Source organism: Megalobrama amblycephala, linkage group LG1 (assembly GCF_018812025.1).
Source record: "Megalobrama amblycephala isolate DHTTF-2021 linkage group LG1, ASM1881202v1, whole genome shotgun sequence".
NCBI lineage: Eukaryota > Metazoa > Chordata > Actinopteri > Cypriniformes > Xenocyprididae > Megalobrama > Megalobrama amblycephala.
This window is the reverse complement of record NC_063044.1, coordinates 65051936-65073939: the sequence shown is the minus strand read 5'-3', so window position 1 is coordinate 65073939 and position 22004 is coordinate 65051936. Positions and strand designations below refer to the sequence as shown.

The 22004-nt window shown below is 38.5% G+C and overlaps 2 protein-coding genes across 2 annotated transcripts; both read right to left on the bottom strand.

Annotated features, from left to right (window-relative positions):
* Positions 1-923: 923 nt before the first annotated feature.
* Positions 924-12060, bottom strand: LOC125279751. The gene is made up of 17 exons (XM_048209743.1): positions 11976-12060; positions 10317-10661; positions 9882-10232; positions 9620-9715; positions 7713-7811; positions 6620-6712; positions 6061-6111; positions 5802-5915; positions 5006-5152; positions 4618-4698; positions 4288-4386; positions 4083-4166; positions 3545-3646; positions 2384-2482; positions 1634-1659; positions 1468-1527; positions 924-1366 (listed from the first exon to the last, which is right to left on the bottom strand). Exons 1-17 carry the CDS (start codon positions 12025-12027, stop codon positions 1208-1210), a joined length of 2058 nt encoding a protein of 685 aa, XP_048065700.1. The 5' UTR covers positions 12028-12060; the 3' UTR covers positions 924-1207.
* A 2604-nt stretch (positions 12061-14664) lies between these two features.
* Positions 14665-20759, bottom strand: LOC125272900 (ice-structuring glycoprotein-like). The gene is made up of 2 exons (XM_048198111.1): positions 19011-20759; positions 14665-14790 (listed from the first exon to the last, which is right to left on the bottom strand). Exons 1-2 carry the CDS (start codon positions 20757-20759, stop codon positions 14665-14667), a joined length of 1875 nt encoding a protein of 624 aa, XP_048054068.1.
* Between the last annotated feature and the right edge of the window lie 1245 nt (positions 20760-22004).

Sequence of the window (22004 nt, the reverse complement as noted above, 5' to 3'; positions counted from 1 at the left end):
CACAACGTCCCATTCTTTTCTCCTATTCTTATTGCTAGTAAAGCAGTAAAGACTTACATCGTCTTTACCAAAAGCTGCACGATGTGGCATCGTATATTATATTCTGAGTTGTGTTGCGGTAAAAATAGCCACAGAGTAATGTAAGTAGCAACCATTTGACGTCATCGACATAGAACGCAAACAAAATGGCGCCGCCCATTGTCCAAATATGTCATGGATTTTTTAAATAACGTAAATCTTTCATGGAGGTGTTTTACCTCTACATATTTCAGTATGAGACATCGTTTACATTATATTAAGCCATACAAGTCTTAACACCAGGGGTTCCCTTTAAGTGCAGCATTTACAACCGCTAAAAACCGGTGGATGGATGATGCCGTGATCGGAGGTGTTTTTTGTGTGTCGTGGGTTTCGTGATAACAGAGATTGAATGTAACCGCTTAATCTACGCAACTGAAAGAGCAAAAAGTGGGGCTAAGAGACTAGATCTCAGTATCAAGGAGGAAAGAACACAACCCTGCAGACAACAGGTAAATGCCGTTATCGCTGTTTTCCATGTTTGTGAAGTAAATATTTTTACATGGCTTTTAAACCTGTTAACTGTCACCCCACAATATACACGAAAATGCACTATCCAAACTTAAATGGTTGTAATTCAAGAATGCTTTGGAATTGACATAAGTTTGGTCTCGTTTTAAAGAAGACAGTCAGTAGATTATTGCTGAAATCACTTAAAATGAAAGTATAAAAAGGTTATGGAAATTTACTGTAAATCAAATGTACTGTACTCAGGGCTTGACAAAAGGTATCAGTGGTCCCCCCGGACAGGGAAAAATGTCGCTGGTGCAGGAACATTAACAGACATTTTGGATATAGCAGCAAAACAAAACTGCAGCGCGGGGTATCCTTATTGCCAATTTGTGATGTTTTAAGATGTGAAAATAATGAAAACAAAATCTAACTCCAAACATCTGTCTTTAATGTAGGAAGCATCAGTAAACAGGACATCAGCAACTCAACAACTCAACTTCTTGCTCATCTCTCTAGGTTTTCTTTGAAGGTCTTACTGCCCTCTAGCGACCATACTAAGTATCACCTTGATTCCCTTCCCAGAACACAACATTACTATAGTAAGTACATGTAGTAACGTTCGTCACCTTAAAATAAAGTATTACCAAATTTTGTAGTGTCTGTCTCTGATTGTTGATTATGTTTGTGACTTCACTGAATCTGGCTGATTTTCCTCTGTTACGTCAATACCAGCCTTCTGATCTTGATTCAGTAGATGATTCATTTCATGTGATTTCTCTCTCTCCTGGTTCTGATTTGATCCATTGGCGGGAGTTTCTTCAGATTCGGCTGCATTCTGGGAACAGGAGAAGACAAATAAATTAAACAGTTTATCTGAAATAAATTGTAGGCCAATAACACACCTTAAATCAATATGATCTTATTAAAGATATTCACCTGAGAATCCTGGTTTTGGTGTGATCCGGTGACTGGAATGTCATTAGTCCTCAATGCTTTCTGGATAATACACATGTAATTGCATATTTTTTATTCATATTAAATATGTGACGTAAACTTGAGATTGATTGTAAATCTCAAATTAATGCACTGCAGTGACACTAACCTGACAACACGGCATGTCAGAAATCCCTGGGAGGAAAGAGTTTTTATGAAGTCTTGATTAAAGCACAAATGTCCTAAAGATGGTATAATGGCTGATCCTAAATTAAAGCACTTATTATGCACTTTTATGAACGACTTTTCCTTCACACTTGATCATCAATTTCTGCTGATTATCAGATCCAGATCTCTCTGAATTAATTTAATGTAAACGGTTATCCATCGTATTTTATAAAACCATTATTTGCATAAATTCTTGGACATATTTTTTTACTGTTATTATTATAATGAAGTTACCTATTACCCATGATGCTGTGTGTTTAGTGTATTTATTCATTTTTTTTTTTAAATTAAACACTCATGAACTATAAATGTATTTCATGAACATCATTGTATTTTATTTTGGCTCCTTGTTTGTCTAGTAGTTGTAAATCAGTAATATATCACGTTTTTTCTCTCTCTCTGCTCTGCTGTTATCTTCATTCATGTAACTGTGAGCAGCTCTCAGTGAATCAAACTGATGCCTGAGTGTGTATGAGTCTCAACACTCAATGGGGCTGAAACACTCAAATACATCCTCACATGCATTTCATAAAACTATAAACACCAATCTGCTTGATGAACACAGATAAATGATCAGTGGTCAGATAAGTCACATTCAGTTCATATTCAAATCATGGTAATCGAGTTTAAAATGTTCTATTATAAACACATTTTAATGTAAAGATCATTAAACAACTCCAGTTGTACTTACAGGGTCCAAACATGAGCAGAATCAGCAGAGAAAAGGCAAAGATGCTTTCAGAGGAAAATACAATGATTCTCAGAAAACAGACTGCACGTTTACCATTAACTAAGGATAAAAGAAAATACAAAATAAAGAATAAATTAAACATCGATAATAAATTCACAAAGAACATGTTGTGTTTCACAATGACTTACAAAAGGGGTCGTAAAATAGACAAATTAGAGAGACAGCTGAAAGGTAATTAAACTTAAAAATATGCAAACTTTTAGGATTCTTACCACTCTCACACACACCTCACAACTATAGCCAAACCTGTACACACACACCTGTTGGTACTCCTATAATTATGAGAACATTCCATAGGTGTAATGGTTTTTATACTGAGCTTATGACATTTTCTAGCCCTTACATCTACACCTATCCTTCACAAAAAACTTTATGAATTTTTACATATTTAAAGGTGCTCTATGTAAGTTTTTGACTGTATTAAAGCATAATAATACCATAATATGTTTGCAGATATTTATTAAACATGCTCAGTTCACATACTCGCGTCTCTGAAAACCATTGCTACATCCAGTTATTTGTTATACTTTAAAATTTGCTTTCCGTGTCGGAATTTCTGTTTTTGTTTCGGTCTGTGCAAGATCGCACGTTGCCAATTTACCCAATATTATTTCACCACCCCAGGTTGCCAGTTGGTGGAAAACACATGCAGCAAATTGCAGCCATGGAAGCCAGTGAACAAACAGGTTCTAAAAATCTCTACGAACGGGAGCTTATTAAAACGCGATATCAACTCATCATAAATCAATAAATCAACGAATTATTTTAGTGTTTAAGTCACCTCGCCTTACAAAATCACTCCCGTCGCGTTTCTTCAAACTGGCAACCCTCGAGATCGTCAAGTCTGAGGTGGAGGGGGTGGGGCGAACAATATTTTGAATTTGGACTGCAGTACTCATTTCAACCACTAGCTGTCATTCTTACATAGAGACCCTTTAAATAAGAAAAACATAATTCTGTATGTTTATTTAGTGATTTGAATTACAAGGACATCCATGTCCTATAATATAAGGGGCATGGCCTGAAACCTGAAAACACAAAACAATATAAGGACCTTGGGTTCAAGTTTGCCGAACCCTGATGTTTGTTGTCTTCACTCACCTGTTGTCAGTATCAGTTCAGTCATCAGTGTGACAGAGTTCAGTAAAACAACACCAACTGATCCAAACACATACAACATCTTTTTAAAGGTGAGGGTCAGATCTGTAATTAGATGAAACATTAATTTTTTTTAACTATAAAATTATTATACATAGGCTACTTGATTTATTTTTAGTTAGATTAGCTTTTATCCTTCTCTTTTTGGTGCAAAAAAAAAAAAAAGGATTCTTGTTGCTTCATAACATTAAGGTTGAACCGCTGTACTCATGTGAACTGTTTTAAATATGACTTTAGTACCTTTCTGGGCATTTAAAGTGTAAATTACTCACTGAGCCATTGGATTTTATCAAAAATATCTTAATTTGTGTTCCAAAGGTCTTACAGGTGTGGAACGACATGAGGGTGAGTAATAAATGACATTATTTTAATTTTGGGGTGAACAACCCTTTAATTGAGACTAAAATGACTGGACATGAATAACTGATAAGAAATATAAGATAACAATAAAACATTTGAGGCTGAAGCCTTGTATACTCACTCCTAGCATGTCCCATGATCATGTATACTGTGATCATCCACAGCACTTGCTGAAATACAGCCATACAGATCCATCCTGCAGCATCTGTGCACAGAATTATACTATAGAAATATTCATTTAAGCTTATTTAGTTTAACATATTTAAACCGTATACATATAGGGAAAGAGGTTTTAATACTTTCCCTTATTAGAAATATAATTATACCTCTTTCCTTTTCCAGTATTATGATGTAGAAAATTATCACTACTGCATTCGAAACAAATATGAAGATTATCCATGCTATTTTACTGAATAATTCTAAACCTGAAAAAAAAGTTTAATCAATTAAAATTAATTCACTAAACATAAACATGAAAATAATCAAATAACAGATAAAACATCTCACAATTGAACCAAACATCATTAGAAAGGTATAAATTCATGTTTTAGTAAGATTGAGAATATGAATTCAGATTAGGTTTATATATTAAAGCATTCAGATTTAAATGGAAACAGCTTAAAGGGTCCTTAAGTACTGAAACTGTATTTACTTACAGCTTTTTTCTCCCTTTAGTTGATACAAACAGGAAAATGAGAGAAAAGAGACCGCTAAAACTAGTATGGGAACAAATATCCCTGAAAATAGAAGAATAATGCACATAAGATTTACTGACAAACCCATCAACAGATGAAAAAATGAACAAACTTTATAGCTGGCTTGAATTATGCATTAAATTCAAATGTTCTTTATTTCCATTTCTACTCTTATTTAATATATTGCTACTGAACATAACATCAAACATCATGTTTGTTATACTGTGTTTGATTAATCATTAATGTGCTCTGTGTTTTCCACTACTACAGTTGGTATGGTTTTCATTTGTGGATATTTTCTTTTTATTCCAGAGAAGAGAAAACATAGATTTCATGAAAAGTCACTAACCTCCTCTGGCAGCCCCCAAAGCGAAGGCTACTAAAGCAAATTGTAATGATGGAAGAAGTACAAAGATGAATGCAGATGCAAATGCTAATTTATGCCATGTCCATTTACATATATCTCCACAGGATTTCCTCTTTTTCTTAGTCAATACTAGAAAAAAATAAAATAAAATGATTAAAAGCATAAAGGGACAGTTCACCCAAAAACTTGGATTATGCAGCATTAGTCACACTGAGTTTGTGTGCTTCTCTGAATTATTTCTGTTTCAGCAGAGTCATTTTCTGGACACTGATGAAGGCAAAGAACCGAAACGGTTGTCATCTTATCTCTTGTGTACCGTGATTAAAGTGCTTCAGAGTGCAGACCTCTTTTGTATTCTTATATTGATATAGGTCTCAACACCTAATTAGCTGGGAGAGCACGGTGAATGCTTTGATTGCCATTTTATGGACAGAAATTAGCAAGTCAAACTCATTAAATATCACCATTAGTTGCATTAATTGTGAATTTTTATTTTTTGGTTGAACTATTTAAATTACTCAAAATGCTTTCTTCAGCTCTTCATTAAAAGTTTTTACTTTTAATAGGTTTAAAAATAATTATTTAATTACAAAACAAATAACAAAACAAACAATATTAACTGCAACAGCAAAATTACAGGAAAAGATACTGGTCTAAATCCTCATTCATTTGGAGTTACTGCAAATAATGAAAATTAGGGATTTTTTTTTATCAAGTCTTAGATAAAACTCAGTTTCACAGAGCTTTGTATGAATGGGGAACAGAAGGATATACTCACAGTAAATGAGGCCAATGGCAATAAGCAACATCACGACTCCAAACAAGACCACTACCACAACTTTGTCAATCTCAACATACCATACAATTGTTTCCCACGAATGAGTCAAAATAACTGAAACAGAATAAAAGGGAAAATCAATTAGCAAACCTTTATGAACGAAACACTATTTATACTGTGCAATTCAGCTATTATGAGATATTATATGAGATCGTATATTAAACATGATCACTGTGGTAAAATACTTGAATTTACCAACCTGAACAATAAACTATTATAAAAATGAACATTTCTGTGAAAAGAGCTTCATCTGTAAAAAGAAATAGGTTTAATTTAATATATCATATCATAATCATCCTCTAATGGTTAGAGAGTCAGACCTGTAACCTGAAGGTTGCTGGTTCAATTCTCAATACCAACAGTATCCCCCAACAACCAACAAAATGTAGGTGGTGGAGTGAATAAACAGCGCTCTCTTCCACCCTCAGTACCCACGACTGAGGTGCCCTTGAGCAAGGCACCTAACCCCCAATTGCTCCCTATTCACCACCACAAATGGCTGCCCACTGCTCCGGGTGTGTGTTTCCATAGTTTGTAGTGTGTGTGTTCACTACTCACTGGTTCTAATGTGTGTGCAGTAATTTGGATGGAAATGCTGATTATAAGTTATTATACTTGGCCTTCACGTCACTTTAATTCAATATCATGTAAGACGTTAAGAGTTCATCAATAACACATTGTTTGCATATTCATGTTAAGGAAATGCATACAATAATTTACAAAGATTATGAAAACATATATTTTGTAAAAATCCAAACCTGACATCTTCTTTAAATATGGTGCAACATAAATTAACATCAGAGGCCTCAGAATATAAAGAGCACAGCAAGAGACCGTCTCATACAGAAAACCTGCAACACATTTAGATCCTTCATTAAATATAATTAGCACATATATATTTAAAGTATCCAGACAAATGTATACACTGATGAAAATGTTCATCAGATCTGAATTTGTTTACAGTTGAGCCATCTGTCACAAACACTGTGTAGATGATCAAATGTGAACACAACGATGAGATAATGCAGTCGTTAATAAATCCACATAAAAGTTAAATCCATAATAGAGCAATGAGGCAAAGCAAACAAACACCTGTAGAGGTGCAAGTTGAAGAAAGTTGAGGAAAAAACAATAGCTTAATTGAAGGAGAACAACTGCACACTCACTTAGAGTAGGCTATGCTTAAGTGAGTATAAAGGTAAATCCAAACATGAAGAGCTTTACACAGACGTAACACTGATGATATCCAACAACGGTGAACAGAAACAAGGCAACTTAAATAAAGGTGAAAAATGAGGTGTTTAACGACACAAAGCTGACAGTGATGACTCAAATCAAAAACCATGACAAACTAGTGACGGGAAGTAGTACAAGCAGAAAAGTCCAAACTGAGGGGCATGTTTACACGACACCATTTTCAACTAAAAACTTTTTATGCGTTTGGCCGTTTTTACATGAAAGGTCGCATTTACATGACAATACGTTTTGGTGGCCTGAAAATGCAAACTTTTGAAAACAGGTTTCAAAGTGCAAGCTTTTGCAAACGGTCTCCTTGTAAACAACAAAAACATGTATCTGTGAAAATGATGATGTCATGCAGAGGCTCATTACATGTTCAGCCTATAGTATTTCATCGCCATCTAATGGCCTGCCAGCAAAATACAGCGTTTTTAGTTATTTTCATGGATTCATATGAATGGGAATCGTTTTGACAATTGTCGTGTACGCGGAAAACTCATAGGAAAAACTTCTCAGTTTTAAACTTATCGTTGTCATGTAAACATACCCTGAGTGAAACTGTGACACCATCAAATGCAAAATTCAAATAGTCAGCAGATTTGCATCACTCACCTTCTGTAAGACCCCAGAAGATAAAAGCCACAAACATTATAATGTTTGGAATAAATGTATGAAGCAACCCAAAAGTTCTGAAATTTGTTGCAGTGGATTCTGAAGAACAAATAGAATGTTACTGTCCTGTTCCTTGATACATTCCACACACTTCATCTTTATCATGTCATCCATTCATTCTCAAAATATGTATATCATGTATATGTATATCATGTATATCAGATTCTTTTATTTAAATAAATAGGCTGGTGCAAAAATTTAACTGCAAAAAAATATTGAAATTGATTTATGTATTAATAATTAGTACATGAATTAGAGGTCGATCAAAGACATTAAAAAGATTATCGTGCCGATACTAGTATAATAGGCCTACATGTGTTATAGGGGCTATATGTAAGATTTTCACTTTAATAATGCATACAAATACCCCAATATGTTTGCAGATATTTAGGAAACATGCTAAGTTCACCTACTTGTTTCTCAGAAAAAACAGACATTCTACTTTGAAATGTGTGTCTGTTTTTGTTTTGGTCTGTGTTAAAAAATGTGTCCTGCCAGTTTATCCAATAGTATTTCGACATCACAGGTTGCCATTTGGTGGAAAACATTGCGTATTATAGCCATGGAAACCAGCAAACAAACTGGGTCAGAGAATTGCAGATTCTATCTGATCTAAAAAGCCTCTGCATCCATCTAAAAATCTCTATGAACGACAGCATATTAAAACAGATCAATCAACTCATCAGCTTACAGTGTGTAAGGCTCCTCAGATTTCATTGTCAATTGCGCTCCCTCTTGTTGCATGTCCTCAAGATGGCAATCTGAGACTTTGAAGGAGGGGGCGGGGCAAACAATATTTTGAATTTGGACTGCAGTACCTATTTCGACCACTGGGTGACATTCCTACATATAGCCCCTTTAAATAATGTTCTTTTTTTCTTCCTGTGACGGGGCAGCACAGAGGGAAGCCACAAGAGTTTATGTTTAATTATTTGCCAAATAAAGTTTGTATTCTAAAATGCCTAAATCCTGCCCTGTGCAGCGCTCACATTTATTTAAATAAATAATAACCTTTTGAAGTTTAACATGTAAGTTTTATGTGAGTATTATTCATGGTTGAGATGAGTTGAATATATTTCTGGTTGAGATGAGTTGAATATAGGCTACAGTTGTGGTCAAAAGTTTGCATACACTTTGTAGAATCTGCAAACTTTTAATAATTTTAACAAAAAAAGAGCGATCATACAAAATTGTCCTGAATAAGCTGATTACACATCATTTTGGGATCCATCTTTTCATGTTGAAGACAACTGAGGGACTCAAAACACAACTACAAAAGCAGCAAACATTCACTGATGCTCAAGAAGGGAACATGATGCATTAAGAGCTGAGGGGTGTAAACTTTTGAACAGGATAAGGAGATGTAGCCCACACTTTTCTTATTTTATTTAAAGATCATATTTTATGATATAGTACTGCCCTTCAGAAGCTACTTAAATGTTTCCCAGAAGACAAAATAATTACAACAGACCCTGAACTTCAAATTCAAAAAAAGTTTACAACTCGCAGCTCCAATGCATTGTGTTTCCTTCTTTAGCATCAGTAAATGTTTGCAGCTTTTGTAATAATTGTGTTTGAGTCTCTCAGTTATTAGTTTAATTGCTCAAAACAAACAGGGGACTTAAAAAAATTAGCTTTTATTTTACTACATGCATGGGTGTAGAATATGCGGGTACAATTAACAGCATGCAATTTTTATGATCCGTTTTATTTTGTTAAAATGAATAACATTTTGCAGATTCCGCAAAAAATATGTAAACTTTTGACCGCAACTGTTAGTTGTGTGCGCTCTGTAAACATATAAACATTTGTTACAGCAAAGAAGAACATTTACCGCTTGAACATACCATTATTGCTGCAGTAGATTATAAAGAAAAACAGAAGTGCAAATCCAAATGCAGAAACACAGAGAATCAGCACCATTATGTGTGAAACAGAGAAACCTGAAAAAAAAAAAGTTTAATTTGACTGACCCAAACTCACAAGCATTAAAAACGCTTTCAATATTTATGTGCTTCATAGACTGCTTTCCCTTTTCCAAAGAGCAAAGTGGAGGTTGCAATCTCCATCTACTATTTTTTTTAATGTTTGTTTGTATGTTTTCCTCACCCAGTTTCTCCAGTTCTGCAGTTGCATTGGCTGAAAGTCCTCCAGCAAACACTTGACAAATGTAAACTCCTTTATCCTCAGTTCTGACACTCTTCAGTCTGAGAGAGAAGTTTCCTTTGGGGATTTCATCAGTGAAGAACTCAACTCTGTCTCTGTATTGTTCATGTGATGAATCTGGTAAAGTCTCATTGTTTTGGTAGAGCAGAACCAGAATATCTTCATCTGTTTTCTTCCATGAAACCTCTTCAATGTGTTCAGGTTTGATGTGAGAGTCTACAGAGCAGCTCAGAGTAACATCCTCACCCACAGACACAGATATGGACTCATCTGATCCTGATACAAGCAAACGCTCTGAAAGAACAAACTACAGTGTAAAAATCACAGCATTAAATTTATAGTATAAAGTTAAAATATTTCAGCATAGTTCTTACTCACCAACATCTTTTATTTGAACCACAGTCTCTCCAAAATCCTGCTGACTGCTAACTTTACATCTGTATTTTCCCTCATCTTCAGCTGTCAGATTGTCCAGACGGAGGGAGAAGTTTCCATGTTGAATCTGATCAGTAAAGAAATGAGCTCTATCATGATACTCCTCCTGCTGGGCCTCTGGTCGACTCTCTCCATCTTGATACAGATGAACCAGAGTCTCTGAATCTGTTCTTCTCCATTCCACCTCAAGATCCTCCGTTAGTAAAGGTTTATCAACATAACAGGGCAAAACCACTGAAGATCCCAGAGGAGCAACCAGAGGACCAGAGGGACCTTTAACAATGAAGCCTGAAAACAGACAGAGAAATAATAAAAAAAAGGCTTTTGTAGTTTCTTATGGTGTAAATGGATACATAGTAAAAGAAATCTTGATAATTATTGATTTGCAATTAGGTGCTTCTTCAAATCTATAAATTCCTACAAAAGAATAATTATCTACACACACATCCAATCATTTATCCTAAGCCACTTATGGAAAACATCAGCTGGGATTTGAACTTGAGACCTTCTTGCAGCAGTAGTGCTACCAATTGACCCAACGGATATAAAAGAATGATTATATCTGTTATAAAATAAATTCTATTTCCGAGACCCCAAACAAGCTGTTTTCAGTTTCTGTAAGAAAAAAATGGCTGTAAAGCAGGTCAACTCAGGTAACCAGGAAATGTAACCTGAGAAAAACAAAGCAACTGTAAGATGACAGAAACAGATAAAAGAAAGTCAAAAGATCAAATCATTTTATGTGAAACTTCCACAGATGTGCTTTTGGATAAAACTATAATTACTGAGTATAACTACCATTATGTACAGATGATACATGAAAGGGTTTGGATTTATGAAAGAGAGCACAGTGTTAGCTGATCATATTTGCTGAGACTTGTAGTATTAACAATAAACCATCACCCGGTTTTCTACTATGATCATTTATATACCTTCATGTGAGAAATGCAGGGAACAAAACTTTTTCTTAATGATCAGAAAGCATTATAGTGCTGTGGAAATCTCATCATTGTCTCCTAAGTAAATCAAGAAACAAAACTGCTGAAAGCTGAAAATGTCGAAAAGAACATCAACTTCAATCTTTCTTTTGTGTTTATTAAAACACAAAAAAGTGATTAAAATAAAATAAAATAAAAGAAATACACTGAATACATATAAAGGATATAGGCCTACTCTAAAATGTCCTTTAACAGTCTGACTGCACAAGAAGTAGTCACTGTCTAGAAGCAAAAATTGAGCTCAAAGAAAAAGTAAAGCAGAAGAGATTCAGGTAGAACTAATATTTACAGATTATGACACAAGACACACATTGATTTCAAACACTTTTTGAAAGGTTAAATTGTGCTGAACACTTGATGATGCGTTTTATTTGTGGTATTTAAAAAAGAAAAGCAATTAACTGCTTTAAAGAAATTCATATCTAGTCACAAACTCATTTCAAGCATTTAATCAGACACTTTCATTTTAAACAGTTTTTTTAGATCGTTTTTTTTAAGACAAATGTTTCCAAGCTTTTGACTGATACTGAATATTTGCAGATATATATTTAATTGTGTGCTTTGTCTCCAGAATCAGCTTAAAAAGAGAAAACAATGTACATACCGTCAGATATAACTGGAATTACAACCACACAAATATACATAAGCAGGTCCATGTTCAGCTGAAATCATAATCATGTCAATGTTGCATTTTTCCAAGTTAGCAATAAGGTGGCATGTAGGCAGTATGTTTATGTTTTTGACTTGCAGAAATCCAGATGAACCAGTTCCGATTTAGTTGGCCCTTTTTTGCACAGACATGAAAATTCACTATTAAAACTTAAATGCTTGTAATTCAAGAATGCTTTGGAATATAGACCCAAGGTTGGTCTTGTTTTAAAGAAGACACTTGTCCGATTATTGCAGATGTTAAATTATGAAAGTGAAATAAATAAAAAAAAATATATAGAAGTTTAAGTTTATTAAAATGTAAAAATGTAATTGTTTATATTTGATAATTATATATTACAAAGTATATTTTACTCTTAAACTGCAAGAAAATAAAAGGCAAAAATGTCAACATTCCAAATTTTAGGTTGAAATATTTCAAAAATCAGTTTTCAGTAAGATTTTGTTTTGGCACAGTACCAGACTTTTTCACTAAATGACACCCCCATTACTAACCATTTAAGGGCGCCTCCATTTATTTGAGTGATCTGAACCATATATTTCCATACTTTCATACATTTTATGAAGTAGAAATCCTATTCAGAAGTAATATGGGTGGTCTGGCAGTATTTGTTTTCAATTCAACCTCTAATAAACACATAATTCGAACATGTAGTATAGTGTTAAGCAGTGTTGTGCGAGTTAATTCCAAACTGTAATACATTATAGATTACTTGTTACTGTTATTTGAGAGTAATTCTTTACCTTACAATATTACTGTCTCAGAATTGTAATGCGTTACATTATTCCTGTATTACTTTTGAGTTACTTTCACCAGAATAACTACAGAAGTAGAAAATGTGTTTTGGGGTTTCATGACCCTTTAACATTCAAAAATTACAAAATGTACTGCAGAGAATTTTACATCCAGTAGAGGGCGATATGATGTACTATAATGACTCTGAGCTATCCAGCCTACTAATAATATTATATAAGGTTATAAGCTATATAATAATATAGCTTATAATCGGAAAAGTGAAGGCTCAAGACAATGCAAGAAAGGATGACAGACAGAATCACAAACAATCCAAGTCTGTTAAAAGTATGGTAGAAGTATAAAGTGATTATCTGACAAACTCAAAGTAATGCGCATACGTCCATCTCATGAATGTACAGTCTTCTTCTGCCATCTTCACCCATTAGCCACTTTTCCACTAGCCGGTGCGAGCACATGAGGCCGATATCATGCTGCGTATCCACTGTCGGGCCATTAGCCTCGCGCACTCCTGTAAAACCCGCCCTAAACACGCCCTCACTGGACTACGTCACACAATACAAAGTTACACCAGCGAGAGGGAGATGAATGAAATAAATCGCTAAACAAATATATAAGAAGCTGTCATTTAGTCTTTATTTACAAACTTGGACACACGCAGCTATTGACTGACCACAAACACGTAATAGAACTTACTTGCGACATTTTTCATTCGTTAAAGTCCACTTTCTAATAAAAACTTATAATTTAGTCACCCCCATGTCATCCAAGATGTCCATGTCCTTATAGTGGACTTCAATTGGCCCCAAATGGTTTAAGGTCAAAATTAAAGTTTCGGTGCAGCTTCAAGGGGCTTTATCTAATGAAACGAAAGAAGAAACTGGAGGAAACACTTGTGATGCGATCATTTGTGTAAAGCATATACATTTTCATTTTTTTTTTTTTAAAGAAAATGACCGATAATTTCGCTAGATAAGACCCTAATTCCTCTTCTGGTATCGTTTAAAGCCCTTTGAAGCTGCAATGAAACTGTAATTTTGACCTTCAACCGTTTGGTGCCCATTGAAGTCCACTATAAGGAGAAAAATCCTGGAATGTTTTCCTAAAAAAACTTAATTTCTTTTCAACTGAAGAAAGAAAGACATGAACATCTTGGATGACATGGGGGTGAGTAAATTATCAGGACACTTTTATTAGAAAGTGGACTAATCCTTTAATGTCTCGCGGTCTTTTTTTGTGTTGTGTGTTGTAATGCAAGCCTTAATATGTAGCCTACCGCGTGAAATATTACTGAAAATTGATTAGTAATGCATTACTTTTGTAACGTGTTACTTCCAACACTGGTATTAAGAGAGGGATAGCTATGGCTGATTTTTTTTTTTTTTTTTTTTTTACCTCCGCTGGGTGTTCTTAAACAGTAACGTTAGAGAAAGACAGCCTTTCCACAATAAATCACAATTTTTCTGCACTTAACAGGTGAATTTTGCCAAGATATTTTCAGAGATGATATTCAAGAGACGTTATAGAATGATAATTTAGTGAAAACCCAATTTTGACAAAAAATTATATTCGACCTATTTTTTGACTACTGAAAACGTTCCATCACGATATCCGACAGGTCCCAGATCACATCACATCCACCAGCCGCCACCCAGATATCAGTGACGGATATTCCACTAGACCACATTTGTAAGCTAGTGCTATCACATCCACTATCCAGTGGGGCAGTCTCTTCTTTGTGACTGGCAGCCATTTAGAGCGACTTCCAAAGCATGCAAACAACTGCTCCGTTTGCCTGAATTGGCTAGAGTGCTCAATGTACACCCTAAGGGCTCGAACTGGGCAAAGTGGGTGTGGCATCTTCTCACCATCAGTAGAGAGATTTAAGGACAACCTTGCTGTCATTGGGCCCAAAATTGAGGCAGGAAGCATCCACTGAAAGAGCCTGAAGGTCACCAATTCGCTTGACCAATGCCAGGGCCAGCAGGAGGGCGGTCTTTAGTGAGAGAGGCCAAAGATCGGCTGTCGAGAGTGGCTCAAACGGAGGACCCCACAACTCCCTCAGGACAATGAACAGGTCCCAGCAAGGGACCATATTGGGGCGAGGCAGATTTAGCCTCCTAAAAAAGACGGTATTTTGAAAGAGAATGTCACCAAACCCTGTGCTTTACAAATGAGTTTTCAGTCTTTTATTTTCTTTACTCCAGAGGAACTGTGCAGACAGATTCCCCTTTTCGTGAATTTCTGGTGTGTTTGTGTACAAAACAAGACATTGTTATATGGTAACATTGTTATATAAACTCTATGTGAAGGTGTAGATCAGCTGACACATCTTATGTAAAACTTGCTTTGTGTGTAGATCTATAATTTAAAACAGAATTACAGATTTAACATTGATATATACACAGTTGAATGAAGTGAACTTTGAATTGGAACAGTACTTGGGCAGTGACTGATGACATTTCACAAGTCCACATGAATACAGGCAAGAACTCATATTGAGAAAAGGCTCTGATCTGAGATCTGTGTTTGTATTTCTCTACCAGTGAATCTTGACATTTATGTTGCTCAAGCCGATATGAGACAAATTCATTTTTAAAGATGGCCGATGAGCTCAAGCCACACCATTAAATGTAAACTTTTATTTTATTTTATTTTATTATTTCTTATTATTTTTTATTATTAAGATGGCCGAAGCCAACAGGGCATATCACTACCGCTGGTGGTAGAGAGAGGGAGATCTGGATCACTCTATTTGTTTTGGATTGATGGCATCAGGAGTTTAGACATGGAGTGTCTGTTACCTTGACCAAGAAATACAGATTGTTTTGTATGAAAGTAAAGCAAGCTATAAAAGTCACATTTCCAATTTTTACCAGTAATTGAGTTGAACAACAATAGCTGAACAATGTGAATGGCCATACAAAGCAAATCTAAGACATTACATGTTTATTTATTTATTTCAGTAGTATCCTTGTGCACAAAACTGTTTAATTATTTAAAACTGTTTAAATTGAATTAAAGGTGCCCTAGAACCCTTTTTCACAAGATGTAATATAAGTCTAAGGTGTCCCTGAATGTGTCTGTGAAGTTTCAACTCAAAATACCCCATAGATTTTTTTATTTTTAAAATTTTTAACTGCCTATTTTGTGGCATAATTAAAAATGTGCAGATTCAGCACGTCCCCTTTAAACGCTCACGCTTCCCGCCCCCGAGCTCGCAACTCTAAACAAAGTTCACACAGCTAATATAACCCTCAAAATGGATCTTTACAAAGTGTTCGTCATGCAGCAAATCAGATCATGTAAGTATGGTATTTATTTGGATGTTTACATTTGATTCTGAATGAGTTTGATAGTATTCTGTGGCTAACGGAGCTTATGCTAATGTTACACACTGTTGGAGAGATTTATAAAGAATGAAGTTGTGTTTATGAATTATACAGACTGCAAGTGTTTAATAATGAAAATAACGACATGGTTCTTGTCTCCGTGAATACAGTAAGAAACAATAATAACTTTAACCACATTTAACAGTACATTAGCAACATGCTAACGAAACATTTAGAAAGACAATTTACAAATATCACTAAAAATATCATGATATCATGGATCATGTCAGTTATTATTGCTCTGTCTGCCAATTTTCACTATTGTCCTTGCTTGCTTACCTGCATAAAGCCTATGTGCGACTCCGGATGTTAATACTAGCTTGTCTAATGCCTTGAACATGGACTGGCATATGCAAAAGTTGGGGGTGTACATATTAATGATCCCGACTGTTGCGTCACAGTTGGTGTTATGTTGAGATTCGCCTGTTCTTCAGAGGTCTTTTGCACAAATCAATTTTACAATTTTACAAGAAGGAGGAAACAATGGTGTTTGAGACTCACTGTATGTCATTTCCATGTATAGAACTCTATTTAACTATGCCGAGGTAAATTCAATTTTCAATTCTAGGGCACCTTTAAGACAAAGAGTCTGAGGCATCCATCAGACCAGAAACAGCTGAACAGGAGCTTATATTTATACTTGTAAATACAAAATGTTGGCATATAACATGAATCCATATTAACTCTGCAATCCAGTAGATCTTCATCAGATCGAAATGATGCAAAATAGGAAATAAATTATTGTAACTTTTGCAAATTATGCCTTCATTCCGGCTTTAGCAGCACATAAAGGCCAATTTTTGTAATAGCACCATGCTACTCTGACAAAATTTAGTTCATGTTTAATTCAAGCACTTTCAAGGACTGATGTTTGTTTTCACATACTTTCCAGTCTTTGAATCCATGTGTCTGAAATTCAAAGAAATTTGGGAACCCTGTTAAATCCCAGTTTGTTTTACACATTACATAAATATTTGCATAGTTTTAAATTTAGCACAGCCATTGTATCTAGTATCTAATAGCTAAAACCGAAAATAAAATGTTGACTACGTGAGAGAAATCATCATAATAAAAGACACAAACATGACCAAGACAGAAAATGAGTCTGTTGGTCATCCAAACTAATTTTGATGATTTAACAAGTTTAGAGAATTCTTCCTCTCCTATAGTTGCGAATGAGTTGATTTTTCCTCAGGGACACAATGCATGTCTGACGCGATACTGTAGTAGATGGTTGCATGGTTATAATTTTCTTTCTAATATTAATCAATCTTGCAAGTGAAGAAGTTCATAAAGTCATTACTGCTTTGCTTTTTGGAAACATCAGAAGTTGAAGCTTTATTTCTCATTAATTTAGCCACTGTATCAAATAAATACCTAGAGTTGTGTCTGTTTTCTTCTAAAAGAAGCCTTTCTGTACTCAATCATTCTCTCTTTCCACGAAATGCAAAAAACATCTAGCTTTGTTTTATTCCAGCTGCACTCCATTTTTCTGGCTGCTCTTTTAAGGGCCCGAGTGTGCTCGTTGTAGCACGGTGTTGGACTATTTTCCTTGATCTTTTTTAAGCGCAAAGGAGCTACTGCATCTAATGTGCTGGAAAAGAGTTGATAAATTTTCATTCAGAAGTGAACTAATCCTTTAAAGACGCCACTGTCAGCTGATTCGGAGTTCCTATTCCCAGTGCGAATGCAACCAGAAACATGGCTCAGGAGAGAAATTAGTTCTCTGGGAACTATCATAGAGTTCTTAAAACTATTCTGTGCGAAAGCCCCTATGAAAACATGGAACAAAATCGATCAGCCCCGTGTGCAACCAACATGGGTGTGCTGGCTGGGAGATTTGAATGGTAGGTAAAAGTTCACAGGGAAAAGCCAATAGTACACAGTACACAGTGAAAGAATATGCACATTTGTATTTATTCAGTATATTAATTTGTGTAGCAATGTGTTACATGCGAGCATAAAATTCACATTTGCTTGTAAATTTCTACACATTTCTTTCATGAAAGGTCACAGTAAACAGATAATTGCCATTTGCAAATTTGCTTAAATTAATAATAAATACAAATCAGGTGTGAATAAGAAACTAATTGTTCAGAGAGCAACTGAACAACTGAATATATTTTATAGTTTGAGAAAAAGTTTGCATTTGAGACCTGAGCCAAAGGGACTGAGAAAAACTTAATTTCAAAATGTTAATTCTGTTCTTTTGTTTTTATATAACAATAACTGTTAAGATTAAAGGAAAGTGGCCGCCATCATCTCCAGACCCGCCATGGCGACTTGGAATTATAGACCCGTCCTGGAGACCTCACGCCGGTGCAGGGAGAGGGACGGACATGACCGGAGGTCTCCAGGCCACGGCGGGTCAGGGGCCTTGGACGGCCATGGAGGGTCAGGGGCCTTGGACGGCCATGGAGGCTCAATGTCCGAGGGCGGCCATGGTGGGTCTGGAGCCTTGGTGGGCTCTGGCGACCCCGAAACCCGGCCCAGGAGTTCCCCAACCACAGGTACTGGCCCCCCCCCCCAAAAAAAAAAAAAAAAAAAAAAAAAAAAAAAAAAATACTTGGGGAGGTTTAGGGAAGGCTTAAATTGTCCGTGGCATGGAGTGGGCTTGCAGGCTGAAGTGGGCTACTGGAGCTGCTGGCTCGGCGGCGGAGACTGGAGCTGCTGGCTCGGCGGCGGAGACTGGAGCTGCTGGCTCGGCGGCGGAGACTGGAGCTGCTGGCTCGGCGGCGGAGACTGGAGCTGCTGGCTCGGCGGCGGAGACTGGAGCTGCTGGCTCGGCGGCGGAGACTGGAGCTGCTGGCTCGGCGGCGGAGACTGGAGCTGCTGGCTCGGCGGCGGAGACTGGAGCTGCTGGCTCGGCGGCGGAGACTGGAGCTGCTGGCTCGGCGGCGGAGACTGGAGCTGCTGGCTCGGCGGCGGAGACTGGAGCTGCTGGCTCGGCGGCGGAGACTGGAGCTGCTGGCTCGGCGGCGGAGACTGGAGCTGCTGGCTCGGCGGCGGAGACTGGAGCTGCTGGCTCGGCGGCGGAGACTGGAGCTGCTGGCTCGGCGGCGGAGACTGGAGCTGCTGGCTCGGCGGCGGAGACTGGAGCTGCTGGCTCGGCGGCGGAGACTGGAGCTGCTGGCTCGGCGGCGGAGACTGGAGCTGCTGGCTCGGCGGCGGAGACTGGAGCTGCTGGCTCGGCGGCGGAGACTGGAGCTGCTGGCTCGGCGGCGGAGACTGGAGCTGCTGGCTCGGCGGCGGAGACTGGAGCTGCTGGCTCGGCGGCGGAGACTGGAGCTGCTGGCTCGGCGGCGGAGACTGGAGCTGCTGGCTCGGCGGCGGAGACTGGAGCTGCTGGCTCGGCGGCGGAGACTGGAGCTGCTGGCTCGGCGGCGGAGACTGGAGCTGCTGGCTCGGCGGCGGAGACTGGAGCTGCTGGCTCGGCGGCGGAGACTGGAGCTGCTGGCTCGGCGGCGGAGACTGGAGCTGCTGGCTCGGCGGCGGAGACTGGAGCTGCTGGCTCGGCGGCGGAGACTGGAGCTGCTGGCTCGGCGGCGGAGACTGGAGCTGCTGGCTCGGCGGCGGAGACTGGAGCTGCTGGCTCGGCGGCGGAGACTGGAGCTGCTGGCTCGGCGGCGGAGACTGGAGCTGCTGGCTCGGCGGCGGAGACTGGAGCTGCTGGCTCGGCGGCGGAGACTGGAGCTGCTGGCTCGGCGGCGGAGACTGGAGCTGCTGGCTCGGCGGCGGAGACTGGAGCTGCTGGCTCGGCGGCGGAGACTGGAGCTGCTGGCTCGGCGGCGGAGACTGGAGCTGCTGGCTCGGCGGCGGAGACTGGAGCTGCTGGCTCGGCGGCGGAGCTGGCTCGGCTCGGCGCGGAGACTGGAGCTGCTGGCTCGGCGGCGGAGACTGGAGCTGCTGGCTCGGCGGCGGAGACTGGAGCTGCTGGCTCGGCGGCGGAGACTGGAGCTGCTGGCTCGGCGGCGGAGACTGGAGCTGCTGGCTCGGCGGCGGAGACTGGAGATACGGGCTCGTTGGCAGCTACTGGAGCGGACTCGTCGGCTTGAAGAGGGGTCAAGTCCATCCCCTCAAACACTATTAAAACCCCCACAGGAACTGGAGCGGGTTCAGCGGGGATTGGAGAGGCTTGCTCGGCGGTGGAGACTGGAGCGGGTTTGAGACCGGCCGGCTTCTTTTTCCTCCTCGTCTTCTTTGGCCCTCTGGACCCAGCGGAGGTATGTGGGTCCAGCAGGACACAGGGGAACAATTCACTGGAGGGGCATGTGGAGGAAGCCGGAGCTTGACAAACTGGATTAAACAACATTAAATTAATAGTATCGTTTAAGGAAACATAATCATCAGGTTCATCAAAACGGATTGTGCTCTCGTCCAGTCCGTCCAGAAACAGGGCGATTAAACGAGCGTCTGACCAATTTGTCAAATAAGCTAACTCAACAAACTCCTCCACATACCTCTCCAGCGAACGTTCAAACTGCAGCAGTCCGATGAGCCGATCCGCTGCTGACATTGGAGTGGGAGGCATAGGAGGAGCAGGAGCCTCAGAGAAATTAATGAGAAAATCCATCCTTGGTTTGTGGAAATCCAGTTGGTCTTGGTCTGTTCTTCTGTTACGTTTTGGTGCTGTAGAGAAGAGGCGTTCACGGACTTCCACAATCAATGGGTATTTATTAACACAAAGGAGAAACACAACATCCAAAACACATAGGCTAACATTAAGAACAGACAAGGAGTGAAGGGAGTGAGTCCATATAAAAGGATGTGCTGATGATGAAGTCCAGGTGCAGGTGATGAGTGATGATGGGGAGATGACGAGGGATTTGAGTGCAGGTGTGAAAACAGGAGGATCATGGGAAATGGAGTTCGGGAGACACGGGATCTGTGACAAGCACATGTTTATTAAAATGTTTTCTCTGAGTAAGACTCCACACTGTGAGCAAATTAAATGCTTTATTCCAGCATGAATTAACATGTGAACCTTAAAGTATCCTTTGGTGTGAAAAAGTTTCCACACTGAGAGCTGGTAAAATACTTTTCTGAAGTATGAATTGACAAATGAGCCTTAACGTGTCCTTTCTCTGTAAAACTCATTCCACACTGACAGCAGATGAAAGGCTTTGTTCCAGCACGAATCAACATGTTTCTTAAGGCTTTCTTTACATGTGAAACTCTTTTTACACATAGAGCATATGAAAAGCTTTTCTGAAGTGTGAATTAGCACGTTCATTAAGTGGTCTTTTCTGTGTAAAACTCTTTCCAGAGTGAGGGCTGGTAAAATGCTTTATTCCAGCATGAGTTAATGTGTGATTCTTAAGGCTTCTTTTATGTTTGAAATTTTTTCCACACTGAGAGCAGCTGTAAGGCTTTTCTCCAGTGGTGACATCACAAGCTTTCCGACACTGATGTTTCTCCTCCAATTTATTCAGATCTTCTCTTTCCTCTCGTAACCACCATTAAACCTGGAAGGAAGAAGATTAGTTTTCAGTTTCCACGGTAGTTTTCAACCACTGTGGTTGGCAAACAAATGCCACCACCCACTGGACTGGAGTGTGAAGTGTTGAGAGGAGGGGAAATAATATAGAGGGGAAAATACATGGGTGAGGAAGGTGGATGTACTGTCTTTAGGTAAAGTTACCAACAACTTTTATTTGAACTAGTTTTTCCCATGGAGAGCAGGGGTGACAGAGACCCATCAAGAGTTTTTACATTGGAGTTCATAATATGAATATGTTATATAACAGATCAATGTGATGAAACTAAAATACAATCTTCTAAATGAACAACAACCATCAAAATAACAGAAATAGTCTAG